This window comes from Cyrtonyx montezumae, unplaced genomic scaffold (assembly GCF_038088225.1).
Source record: "Cyrtonyx montezumae isolate F1298 unplaced genomic scaffold, pur_monq_1.0 scaffold_7, whole genome shotgun sequence".
Lineage (NCBI taxonomy): Eukaryota > Metazoa > Chordata > Aves > Galliformes > Odontophoridae > Cyrtonyx > Cyrtonyx montezumae.
In genome coordinates, this window is record NW_027072078.1 from 1,060,273 (window position 1) to 1,073,432 (window position 13,160).

Genomic DNA, 13,160 nt, shown 5'->3' on the forward strand with positions numbered 1-13,160 from the left:
CATGCTGGCTAGAGTCAAGGCCAACAGATCCTCTTAGGGCAAGGCAAACAGCACACAGATCGAGAGCCTTCTTCCCTGCAAAACTACATGGAAACATTCTGCCTGCAGCAAGGAGTGAGCACAGCACAGTGCTCCCTCCCAGCTTCTCTTGAGACAGGACAAATGCTCACCTTTGCAGTGGCAAAGGCTGAAGCCAGCAGAGCAACCTGTGTGTACAGCTGCATGGGTGCTCACAGCCAGGTGGGAGCCTGCATTTCTCACAGATTTCCATATCAAATCACTGTCGGTTTAGGGACATCCTAATCTGTTGGACAGAAGCTGGCTGGTAGCTAATAGGGAGTTGCAGTAATCTCTACAACATACAAACAACCAGGGAAGGCTTTTAACAGCAGAGTGCACAAGAGTCCAAAAGGCTGCAAGATCTGCATCACAGCAAAGAGCAGAATTAAGGGCGGGGGGGGGAGGCTGAACTAAAAAAAAGCAGCAGAAGAGTGGCACTGCCTCACTGCTGTAATACAACCCAACAGCAGCACTGAAGTCACAGAAACCAGAGGGGCATCCCCACGGCAATGCACCATTGCCTTGGGAGCATTGAGCACCTACTTCGAGCCACGACTACATTTTGCTGGTCTGCACTTCCCTCTGTGCCACAGAAGAAGGGCTTCTCCCGTCTGTCTGGCTGGGGGGCAGCAGCCTCGGTACTGAATCACAGCAAGGTGTCCATAAAGAGACACGGCCACGTCCCTCAGACCACTAAGAACAGGAGCAGGGCGGACGGGTCCACAGAAACGCCCTTCATGCATGTGCTTCTCCTCCCACATGCCACCCCAGCACTCCACAGCCTCTCCCAGATGGGTTTTGGGGGCACTGCATCACCCTCCATGTTGTCAAGGCTATTGTTACAGCCTGGAGATTGCTTATTTTGGCAAACCAGGTCCTTCCCCTCTGATACACACATGCAGTCCCCACGGATGCAACACGAGGAGACACAGAATCAAAGAATCACAGACTGGGTTGGAAGGGACCTTAAAGCCCACACCCATTTCCCACCCTTGCCATGGACAGGGGCACCTTATTTCATAGAATCATGAGTTGGGAGGGACCCATAATGATAATTGAGCCCAACTCCGAGCTCCTGGTTGAGGAGTCCAACAACCTCCCATAGAGCAGGCTGCCAAAAGCCCCATCCAGCCTGGTCTAGAGCATCTCCAGGGTTGGGCCACCCCTATGCTTGGCTAGGGCAGGATCAGTGCCACAGGCAATGGCAAAGGGCAAAGAAGGGTGTGTGGAGAACAAGGATTTGTGGAGCAATATTACAACATTCATTTTTGCTACCACCTGGTTGGGTCTCTTTCCACTTGCTCTGTGATTGGGTGATGTTCCCAGATGCTTTCAAGGCAGGCAGGAAGCGCGCCCCAGCATGTCCGGGAGGTCTTGGGGCGATTTCCCTGAGCAACAGCAGGGTATGAAAGCACATTCAGCACGTGTCCTTGCAACTGCCAGGGAGATTTGAAATGGAAATTTCTCCGAGATGGCTGTGATTTGGCTCTTCAGGGTCCTGTTCCATTAAAAATGCAGCTATCCTTGAACGACTTGAGAGACAGCTAGAATTTCATGTTATTGCTATTCCCACAAGTATTTCTCTATGCTTTCTAGATGAAGTTTGTGCAAAATTAAACAGAAGAAAGGCGGTGGTGACGCTGACTTCTTTCTGTTAGATAGATGGCCATTACACACAAACATCAAAAACAGGTAGCAAACTGCAGGTACTTCCCTTCGGACATGCTGCACACAGGGGATGGCAGGCACGATACTGCCCACCAGGAAACATGCTCTCTTCTCCACAAACAAGACAGTTTATCCAGGAGCACAACAGTGGCACAGTCCTACTTCAGAAATATATTTCGGCAGCCACCTACTGATTTCCCTGTAGCTTTGTATTTTACCTGATGATTGGCCCATCAGATTTTGAGCTTCTTCGGAGGAATGTAAGGGCAGCTTTTCTCCTGAAGAGCAAAGAAGAAACAGATTTAATGCTTTTGCCTTCGAGGAGATAAGCAATGTCACTTCATCTAGGAAGCTCAAAATATGATGAACATACGGTCAGAAAAGGCATTTCCATCCAGCACCTAGACCTCTGAGCTTTCAGCATTGCCATCCCCTGCGCACTATATCTGCTTCCTAGCTCGCTGTGAAGCTCTCAGCAGCGTTTTTGCAGCCCAGGCTGGTGAGCCACACCAGCACCCGGCACCGCAGTGCCTTCCCAGCCGCATCCTGCAGGACAGCATCTCTCGCTGCCGCCGCGGGATGTGGGGACATCCTGCCCGGTCCAATGGGCGCACGGCGGGGGATGCTGGCCGGGAAGGGTGGTGCTGATAATCGTCCTTCTGCTCAGAAAGCCGGCAAGGCAGGGAGCAGAGCGGGCATGCACGGTTATCCGCTGCCACATCCCCCAGATTTCTGCCTAACCTCCCTGCTAGCCTCTCCCCGTGGACACTGCGACCTCGGCTTCACTTCTCCTATTTGTTTCCGTTAGATACAGTGATATTTGAAAGAGAGAGAAACTCTACAGGTAAGAAGAGAAGGATATCTAGAAAGGGCATGTGGGTACGTACCAGGGAAAGCGGGGGTGGTCTGTCCAAGGGGAGTAAAGGGGGTTTGCTGCATAGCCAACTGGTGGAGCTTGGTCAACTGCTGAGGGGTAGGAGGGACATTAGAGCTAAGAAGGTTATTGTCATAGAGTACAACAAGTCACACCAAAAAGCAAGAACCAAATTATAACGGAGAAAGAAAACAAACTGAAAGAAACCTAAAAAACAAACAAACAAAAAAAAAACTAACAAAAAACTGGAAGCCATGTTGAGACATGGCAAAACCAGCATTAACAAAAGGACTTGGCCTGGGTAAGATACAATAAAGCCCAAATCTTATGCAGAAGTGCTTGGCCAGGGTGTGAAGTACGATACCAGCTAGAAGCCCATTCTCAGCCCATCAGATGTTCTGGTGTTTTAGTGAGGACGGGATCTCCACCAGCACCCACACAGAGGTTTCGCATCACTGCTGCTTAACTGAAGAACTACAGTGTTCTCCACGCAATCAGAAGCAGTTCTGATGCTGGTTCTTAGCAACCCCAGGCAATGCCAAAGTCCTCCAGGAGACAAAGCTCCCGTGGATCTGTGTAGATCTTGTCAGAGGGAGGAAAACCAGGGCAGGAGCTTGCATTTCAGCAATGGCGTTTGGGTCTGCAAAAGGGGTCTGCTAAACACGGCGACCTGCAAGAGCGAGGGCAATGCCCCCAGACTATCTTCAGGATGGGTTTCTTCATGGAGCACTACTTAAAATGACAGATCCTCACGAGAGGGGCTGCAGGATGGGGGGGGGGGATGGCAAGCACGGCCCTCGCACGCATGGCTTTTTTTCCAGGGCTCAGCAAATCTGCCAGGAGCAGAGCAGAGCGCAGCAGCAGCGAGGATCAGAAGCTGCTTCGCCAGTGCTGATGAAAGCTTAAATAACTTCCAAAGCATTTTGCGTGCTATGCTGCATTTTATTCCTGTCAAACAGAGGGGGATAGTAACAAGGAAAACACAAGTCGTTTGCACGGTTTGCAAAGGAAAACTGGGACAAGAACACGATGATCCACCCACTGCAATACGCGGCCGCGTTTCTCTTCTGCTCTGGGGAGCTGAAGTGAAACGCACACGATACAGAATATTTCTGATCAGCGATTACAGTGAGCTCTTCAAAGGACGTGCATTCTGGCATCATGTAGACAGCCGAACCACCAAAACTGAGTGATATCCACGCTCCTCTGCTACACGCAGGGGATGACACTGCTCCTACAGACACAGCCCAGCCTGCAGACCAAGCACAGCACCAGGTCGTCCCCAGTGGGGCCATGGTGCTGGCCTGGAGAACGAATATGGAACAACTCAACACCCAACTTGCCACGGGCAGGAGAAGCCCCAAGACGCATCGAACCAACAGAGCTGCACCCCAAGAGCAGCGTCTTATAAAAGCACCCCTTCCCCGTGTGCCCCTCAGCAAACGCACTGTGGGTCCCCCACCCGTCCTTGGTTATGTATCAGAATAAGCCATGAGCAGGGGGACTTCAACACGAGTGAACCCCATTCCCATCCCTCATCACCTGGATGAGGATCCCACAGAAGGGACGTGGCCCTGCTTCAATTAGGAAACCATGCACTGGCAAAGCTCTTGTTTCTCCCATCCCACCCAGACATCTAGACAAGCCATCGGATGACCAGTGCTCTAGGATAAGGGGAGGTATAGAAAATAAGTTCCTTTTTTTTTTTTTTCCCTTCCTTTTCTCATTTTGATCATTTTGAGGCCCAAAACGTGTGATCTGGTTGGCCTCATAACAGAGGGATAGCACTGGACAGTGAGAACAATTTAGCATCAGGCCAAGTCCTCAGAATTGATAAAGTGTGTGTTCACAGGTTATAAGGCTATTCAAGGTATTACAGAGACTACGCATGGCCAGTTACTTTGAGAATATGCTATTAATATTATTGTCTAATATTAATATTTTGTCATCTAGCAGTAGCATGCAGGTGACATAACAGGGTATAAGAAGAACAAGAGTAAAACTCACATCCGGGTGTGGAATGGCGTATTGTCCCTGAATTGTGTAGGCCTGCAAAGGAAAAACAGAGGCTGTTAGAGGAGGCAGGAGGTGCTGAAGCCCTCCCAGCGCAGGGAGCTGGATGCCAGCCTGGAGAAAGAGCTTTGGCTCTTCCCAAAGAAGTACACAGCTCTTCAAACATCCCAGAGCTGTATGGAGGGGGGAGGCAAGGCTGCAACGGCCTTCACTGTGCAAAGGTGCTCAGCAGCCATAGCTCTGTGCAAGGGGTGCACGATGGCATCTCCACGGCCCTCTGCTCCTAAACGTGCATCCTAGTGCAGGCACGGCAGCACAGGGAGCCATGCCATCCCTCAGGGTGGATATCACTCTGCTGCAGTGCCATGTGGCCATGCAGAGAGGCTGCTGCCAGACATCCCGTGGCTTACAACAGGCAAATCCGTGCAGATGTTGGCTAGGCGGTTTGCCTTTATTACTATCTCTTGTTGTAATCCCTCCTCTTTTGTAAGTAACCCGAAGATAAGCACCACTGTGTGCTGAGAGCCACCAGAGTGCCCGAAGTTTTGGATTCAACCAGTTAGCAAGATGTATCTCGCTAGGTTGCCACGTTACTCAGATGATTCCGAAAGAAACGGTCTAAGAGATGGATAGCACTTGATTAAGGGAGAGTAAAGATGGCCAGGAAAAAAAAAAAAAGCAAAAAATGAAACCATCAACACCTCCTGAACGTGTGCTGCATCCTTCAAAAACAATGGGGCCTTTATTGCCAGGGAGAGCCTGGACAACACAGAGCTCTGAGGAGTCCGGCATTTCCCGGCATCTTGATTTAGCCTTTGGATTTTGATTAGAGAGGTCGAATAGAAGCAGCAAAATGAAAGGCAGGGAGGTGAACTGGAGGGATGCAGACTGAGCCTCTCGCTCCTGCCTGGCCCATGAGGAGCTGCCAGGGCTGAGAGGGGCTCACTGGGGCAGGAGGGGAAGAGCTCTGCTGCCCACGGTGCCCGCTGCATCCTGCAGCATCCCTGCAGCAGGAGTGTGCTGCCTCTTACTCTCCCTTTTGAGAAGTACTGCTCGCCAGGCAGCTGGACCCAAAGCTCCTTTCCAGGATGGTTGCTCAGGCTGCATAAGACCCTGACCCTGCTTCGGGCAATGACCACGAGATGCTAACTCAGCACGCTGTCTGACAGCTTGCTGTTCTGCTATTTCGTTATGGGGTGGGAGGACATCAGACAGCTTGCGTGGTGTAGGAGGTGGCACCAGGTGACTCCCACCAGGTCATGGGCCAACCAGTGCTTTACACTCATTCCTGCCATGCCCTGTAGAAATCAATTGCTCAGTGGTTTAACTGAGAGGCACAGCTGGGAACACGTGCTTCGTGTAGACTTAAGGCACGTGTTGCATACGTGGCTATTCTGCACACAGAAGTCTTCTGTCACCTCTAAGAGCTGCCAGAAGCCACTGCAAGCCTTGATTTAGCCTGGATTACCATGGCACGATGTGACATAGTCTGTCCCAGGCTCATTCCTGCAACAGGAGTTCCCACTGGTTGCAGGGATTGACCCTTCCATGGAGTAGAGGAACAGCCCAGCCCTGATCAGGCTAGAAGGAGCCTGGCCCACCTGATAGCAATTTGCAGCATGCAAAGTTCCTTTTAATTAGATAGCCAATGCCAGAAAATACGAAATATTCCTGCACGCATGGCCCCTTGCTTAGCTATCAGCAAACGCTGATAAAAAAATCAAGCTGGTTATTGAGCCAGGTCTCCTACAGTTGTGACTATGAGCAAAATCGGCATTTCAAGTAGACAGACCCATCCAATACAGAACAGCCTCTGTGCTGTCCCCAGCTCTGCCCCAAGGGCATGAGGGCACCATGCTCCCTGCCGGCCCAGCCCTGTCCCTGTCCCCACTTCTGCAAGGAGCTTTCAGTCTGGCTGCTGTGGCACGACACGGATGGGATGACACCATGCAAGTCAGAAGGCAAGAAACCTGAGTGCACTAACGGGCAGCGGCTGGTGCTGCAGTAAAAGGCTGAGGTTGGCAGTGGAGGCTGCAAGCGGGTCGGCTCTTACCTGACCACCTGCAAAAATGACAGGGGTGGAGGCGGGCTTTGGGCGGTAGGGAATGGTGGCACCTTTTGGTGGGGACTAGGAAAAGGGATAAGGAAAGGGAGAGAGAACATTAGAACAGCTTTCCTGAAACAGCAGCAAAAAGAGCATTAGAAAGCACCCGACGGAGCACGGGCTTCCAAAGCCGTGCTGTGCCGGGGTGAGTGCAGCCCCCGGGGCCACGGCCAGCAGCACCCACACCGGGCAGACAGCGTCTCTGGACAGGAAGACATGGGGGAAATGGGCTTTTAGTGGACAAGGAGGACACCCTCAGGAGTTCCCCTGCCAGTGCACACAGCACCCTGGAGCACCTGACAAGCTTCCCCACCTTGGCTCTGCTCTACACGCATTCTGTCCCCTAGTCCGGGCTGATGCTGGGCTGCAGACCCTTCTTGGAGCACCCCATAATGGCCTTCAAGCTGCAGGGAGGTGGGGAGGAATGTGGTGTGTCACTGTGTTGCCAAGCCCACGCAAGCATCCCCACACAGCAGCTCTCCTTGAATCATATTTTCACCATCATCATATCTTCACCTGGCACATCCAGGGCTTGGCTTGGTTTCTCACCACCCAGGCACTGCAAAGTGCTGTCCTGCCACCAAAGCTTCCCATGCCCCATCCGCTGCTTTGGCCAAAGTGCTGGGAGTTGGAGGCAGCTCCATTTGCATCAGCCCTCTCAGACAGTACTGTGAGCATTTCAGGAGATCTCATCCCCAAGATGCATGGTGGAAGCTGTCTGTTGGAGCAGCCAGGCAGGTGCCAGCAGCAGAGGAGCTGAGATCTGGGAGACTTCTAGGGATTGTGAGAGATTTCAGATAAAAGCCTTCTGAGCCCACCGGAGGCAAAACAGTTCTGTTGCTACTAACACGTCAGGATGGGCAATATAAATTACATTATCTCGTAGAAAATTCCACCTTTTTTCTTTACATTCCTCCACACGTCTCTCTGTAGCCACGTGACATATTGAAATCTCCTTAGGAAAGCTGTGAGATCAAAGCATTGTGTGCATAACCACAAACCTGCTTCTTCTTTCATCACATTACAGATCTTGGAGGGAATGAGTGAGAATTTCTGTGGTAAGATAACTGGAGACATAAAAGCTACTAGGAGCAGCTCTGCAAACTGTTAAAGCTGGGGGACTTTCCAGATTTAAGACTGCAAGAAATGTTGTGGGGTTGGTTTTTTTTGCTTTTTCCCGTTGCTGAGCCATACAGAGGAATATCAACCCTTGTTTTGGTCAGCAAGAACAGCCATCACTCAAGATTTATAACACACAGTGAACATCACCTCGAGCCCATCTCTGCCACAGTACAGAGCATGACCTGGAGCCACTTCATGGCTAAATTCACACTCCTCTAATAGCACAGCGTGTCCATGTGAGCACCAGCAGTTGTTGGCATTGAGGTCCACAGCTGTTCCTCTCTATCCATTCTGCTGGTGAACTGAAGTTGCTTATGGCTGGTGTTGCTTCGTCTCAACCACGCCTCGGTGTCCTCTTGCAGCAGCAAACATCCCAGTGCCAAAACAAGATGTACTGGGCACAAACTGGGGCACAGGAAGCTCCTTCTGACTATCAGGCAGCACTTCTGTGCTGTGCAGGTGACACTGAGCCCTGACACAGGTACCCAGAGGCTGTGGGGTCTCTTCCTTGGAGACCTCCAAAAGCTGCCTGGGTGTGATGCTGGGCACCTTGCTCTGGGTGTCCCTGCTGGAGCAGGGGGTGGGCCAGATGGACCCAGAGATCCTGCCAACCTCAACCATTATGCGATTCTGTGAAACGTGTTCTTCCCTGCCATAAAGAAACAGCAGCATTAAGGTCACCCAGCAGAGCAGTGTTCGTGCCTTTGGCTCTGGGAGGCACCAGAAGCAGGTATGTCACTGTGTAGTAGCAGCAATGGGTTCCTTCTTGAGCTTCTCCAAGGCAGCTGGCATGCAGATGGGTTATGTGGTTGCAGTCAGCTCCAGCAATGAGCTGACGGGATGGCAGCATTGCTCCACAGCAGAGGACTTTGATAAGAATTTCTCCCAGCAAACTGCACCCTGGCCATATGCTCATGCACGCCGTGGCTCCTGCTCAGCACCTGCCTTCTCTGCACCTCCGCCTCACTGGAGCTCAGGCTTGGGTTCATGCCTACTGCTCCCTTACCTTGGCACCCTCTCAGTTATCCCAGCACAGCAGATGTACTGGCTTCCTCCTCCCAGCACCCCGCTCCTGAAACCCCCGGTGCTGTGAAACAAACCTCCTCCTTTCAGGCACCCAACTGGTTTCCAGTTTGGCAAACTAGAAATTACACAAACACAATGGGGAAAACACACTTGGGTGGGTTTCAGACGAAGGTACCAGGAAATGAGTGTGGTCCGCTAATGCGTGGTGAACAGTGACAAGGACACGATCCACAGCTCTCAGTGCTGTTGTGATGCCAGGCAGGTTTTGTCCTATATACTTTACCCCCTTTGTTACAGACTGTACCTCCAGCATCACCACACAGATCTGTTTGACACACTGGATAATTGCGTCGGGTGTCCCCGAGATTGTCACCGCCCGCTCCGTGGAGTTGGGCAGCATGTCCCCTGCCACTTGAACCTGAGCACCTGTGGACTGGAGACAGAAAGAGAAAGAAGGAGGAATCTCACTGCAGAAGCCCTCTCCCTCCATCCAGCTCCAGCTCTGATGCCACGTGCCCCCAGAGAGCTGCAGCCTCATGCTAGAGAGGACGTGGCACATCCCATGGGACAAACCCATGACAACACTCCTGCATCAGCAGGGACCATCCTGGGAATCGCGTTGACGCACAATGCCAGTGCATGAGGATCCCCCTTTCCAAGGATGCAGATCACCTCTGAGGAGCTGCAGTTACCCTCAGTAACTAAGGTAGGTGTGATTTACCTCCCTGATTTCCTTGATCTTGGAGCCTCCCTTGCCAATCAGCGAGCCACACTGGCTAGCTGGTACAACCAGTCGCAGAGTCACCGGAGGTTTACTGGTAGCAGTGCTGTTGCTCATTGAGTTGGTTATGTCCTGGGGAAGGAAGAGGACAATGCATCAGCCCTTGTTCCCCAGCCCAGACATCTGCCACACAGCCCAACCCAAATGCCCCAAACCAGTAAGGAGGGATCACATCTTCCAGACCCAGGCTGGGCTCAGTTCTTGCCCATAGAGAGATGTCTGCAGCAACTGGGAAGGCTTTGCGCCAAGGTCGTGTACTGGGTGAGCGAGTCCAGCCAGGTATGCATGGGCTGAGGGCATCCGGATGTACTGCTGGACCCAACACTGCATGAAAACCCTCCTACTCTGCCCTCTTGGGGGAAAGGGTCGCATTACTCACCTCCTCAAATTTGTAGGCAATCATGGCAAAAGCCTTAAAGATGGCATCGGTGGGGCCGGTGATGGTTACAATCCGCTCAGGGCAGTTTCCCTCCGAGATGTTGATTCTTGCCCCGCTCTGGAAAGAGAAAGGCAGTCCTGAAGCAGCCACAGCCTGGCAAGCAACTGGATGCAGCCTCCAGCACATCTTTTTTTCTGAGGTATATCCTCAGCACCCAAGAGCAGAAACTCGGAGAGCCCTGGTAGCACTTTGCACACTTGATCCCTGGTCACAACGTGAAGACATCCCATCTAACTTTAAAAACTCCCACTCTTGCTCCATGTACTTCCAGCTCTGCCTCACCCTGAGCCCCCAGAAAGGGTTTCCAAGGCCTGCCTTGAATAATTCACTGCAATGTGAACCTGTGCTGTCAAAGCAAGAGTGGCCCTTGGCAGCACTGCATGTGAAGAGCTCTGCTTAGTGATCTGGTAACTCTTCGGCAGATAAAGGTACAAAGACCACGGGCAAACTCTCTCATCTCATGCGAAACTTTATTTCAGTGTTTCAGAAGCGGAAAGCTCTTGTCCCTGGAAAATTCCCAGTAAACACAACAGGAATTTGACTGGGATCAAGAAAACCAGACAAAATTGTTCTGGGGACAGCTGGCTTGGGTATCTTTGGGTGAAGACTAAAGATGGGAGTCACAGCTGCACATATCTCACAGGGCAGTGAGCCATTGGGACAGCTCTGGTCATCGCCCTGTGTCTGGAGAAGAGATGCCAGCCCTTCCCACTCCTCATCCCTCTCTCCTAAATCACTTAATGGATCAGTTGCTCACCTCTTCACGCATTTTCTTCACAGTCTCTCCTTTCTGAAATAAGAAGCAGAAACACAGACCATTGTAAAAACTCAAGACCTTCACCTTCAAAGCAACCTTTCCAAATCTGCATCTCTCTAACACACTGCAGCACGTAGCCAAAAATTTGGGGAGCTCTGTCACAGTTGGCCCTCCATCCACCCTACATGACGGGTGAGCTGAAGGGCTGATGATCCAAGCTCACCCCTGCTCCCACGTCTGCAAGGCATGATACAGATTAGATTTCCTGTTTGGAGGAGAACCTCACAGAAAAGCTCATCAACTGTCTAGATGATTGAAAAAGATGGCCCTTCAGAGTGGTCGTGAAGGATGGTTCCTGCTCTAGTATCCGTGGACAGCTCTATTGTCACGAGATACAGAACAGGTGCAACTGTGATTCCTTCCAGGCCTGAAAAGCTGATGGAGAAATAAGGTGCAAGCATAAAGAATAAGGTGTCAGTGTTGTAAATCTTTGCCACCACAGATAGCCAAGACTTAACCATGGAGCACAGGCACCTCAAGGACTTTTCTGCGTGAGCTAAATGGTGCCCTGTCATCTCTGAGGCAAGAATTAAAGCTGGTTTGCATCGCATTTCTTAACCATTTTTAGAGAATCTGTTTGATTTACATTTCCAAGCCATATGATGACAAACACTTATTTGCCACCCCAGAGAAGCAGCCAGAAGTTGTCCTAGATGAGCTCTTTCTTTGTGGGGGTGCAGTCTTTGACCTCTCTGTGAGTCTCTCACCACTCCTGTCACACCAATGCAGCTCACTGAACATCTAAGGGATATTTGTGGGAAGAGATAACTGGCGTATACCCCAGCACAGACAGTAAAAGCTGCAGGCAATTCAGGAAGCACCAAAACACATATCTCAAAAATGTGCTTACCTTTCCAATGATGCTTCCGACTTCCTACCAAGAAAACAGAAAAACACCACAGCATAAATGGTGTTGCAAGACACGAGGATAAGCCAAGCAGGAGAGGGAGAGGGGTGCAGCCCTGCTGGGAGCCGTTACCTTGCCATGCATCAGCAGCCGGATGGTGAGAGTGACGTTCAGGCCGCCTTCGGAGACCTTTGACTCCATTTCCTACCGGGGATGGGAGACGGTGTCAGTGGGAGGGTGCCCCGGCACAAGAGGAGGCAGTGGCACAGCTGTATCACCTGGGGACACAGGGGCAAGGACAGACATCTCTGGGGTGAGTTCACCTTCCTGATCCCTCCTCATGGATTCACCACCCCCACTTCCGCCACCCCACAATCAGCACATGGGTATCTATCTATCTGTAGATGCCCCTGTTCACTGCAGGGGAGCTGGGCTAGGTGACCTTCAAATGTCCCTTCAGATCCAAACGATGCTGTGATCCTATGACTCTGTGACAAGGGAGCAGGGAGCTGGTAGAACCCTCTGGCCAAAGACTTTGGACTTAGAAAGACCCAGGGCACACATCTGGCAAACCAAAATGCACCATTCCAAGCATGAATGGACACTCAGATAATCTGGAGCAGTGGGTCTTGGAAAGGCCAGCTCTTCTATCAGTGGAAATATCCATCAGACCCCAGGAACAAGGAGCAGGAAGGACTGAGATGATGTGCTAATCACTGCATTTCTGGATTTTAATCCAGATCTGTAAGCTGTGCGCTGTGTCCGAGGAATGCATGTCCAGCTGTACATATCTCATGAAACCTCTGCCCATTTTCCAGGTGCTGACATGTTCCCTTCCCATCCCATACTCTCTCTTTCCTCCTCTGCCCTCTAGAGGGAAAATTGCTACTGGTGCTTCAGAGGCAGGGGAAGATAAATCACAGCCCTGAAAGAAATCCTCCCTTCTCTTTCCCAGTGCCTCCTTAATAGCATCTCAGTGCAAGGAGTGGGCATCTGAATGTCTCTGCAGCCTACTGCATGGGGAGACCAGTCCTGTCTCAGGGACAGTGCCAGAAACCTCCCCTGTGCAATGCCATGAGATGTGTAGCAATATTCCTCTGTGTTATTTAATCCCTCGGTAGATGTCAGATGGGAGATTTTTCTGCCACGAGCATCTGCTATTTTCCTGTGCTCATACAGGGGCATCTCTGGGCAAAAAAAAAAAAAAAAAGGGAGGTAAACCACTGCTCAAATATTACTTTGAAGCACAGAGGCAGTCGGGATGCATAAATACGCAGCAGTGCACAAATGGCTGCGAGATGGGTTTGAGAGAGCGTCCTCTTCCAGTAGGCTCCTACCAAGCTCAGAATGGACAAAAGCCATGCAGTGAGCATGGAGATGATGCTTTCCCACAAGAGAACAGCTGAATG

The 13,160-nt window shown here is 51.3% G+C and overlaps 1 protein-coding gene across 8 annotated transcripts in view; it reads right to left on the reverse strand.

Moving 5' to 3' along the window:
• Nucleotides 1-13,160, reverse strand: part of PCBP3 (poly(rC) binding protein 3) — a 38,600-nt gene that overhangs the window by 10,425 nt on the left and 15,015 nt on the right. Inside the window, exons 2-11 of one of the 8 annotated variants that reach the window (XM_065750778.1) lie at nt 11,884-11,955; nt 11,755-11,778; nt 10,845-10,877; nt 10,028-10,144; nt 9,589-9,720; nt 9,172-9,300; nt 6,600-6,743; nt 4,610-4,651; nt 2,616-2,694; nt 1,947-2,006 (exon numbers count right to left, since the gene is read on the reverse strand). In XM_065750778.1, the coding sequence (XP_065606850.1) occupies nt 1,947-2,006; nt 2,616-2,694; nt 4,610-4,651; nt 6,600-6,743; nt 9,172-9,300; nt 9,589-9,720; nt 10,028-10,144; nt 10,845-10,877; nt 11,755-11,778; nt 11,884-11,952 (829 nt within the window). In that variant the 5' untranslated portion in view covers nt 11,953-11,955. Of the gene's footprint in view, nt 1-1,946; nt 2,007-2,615; nt 2,695-4,609; nt 4,652-6,599; nt 6,744-9,171; nt 9,301-9,588; nt 9,721-10,027; nt 10,145-10,844; nt 10,878-11,754; nt 11,779-11,883; nt 12,030-13,160 lie in introns of all 8 variants that reach the window. The other 7 variants (XM_065750783.1, XM_065750782.1, XM_065750780.1 and 4 more) reach the window with 7 other exon arrangements.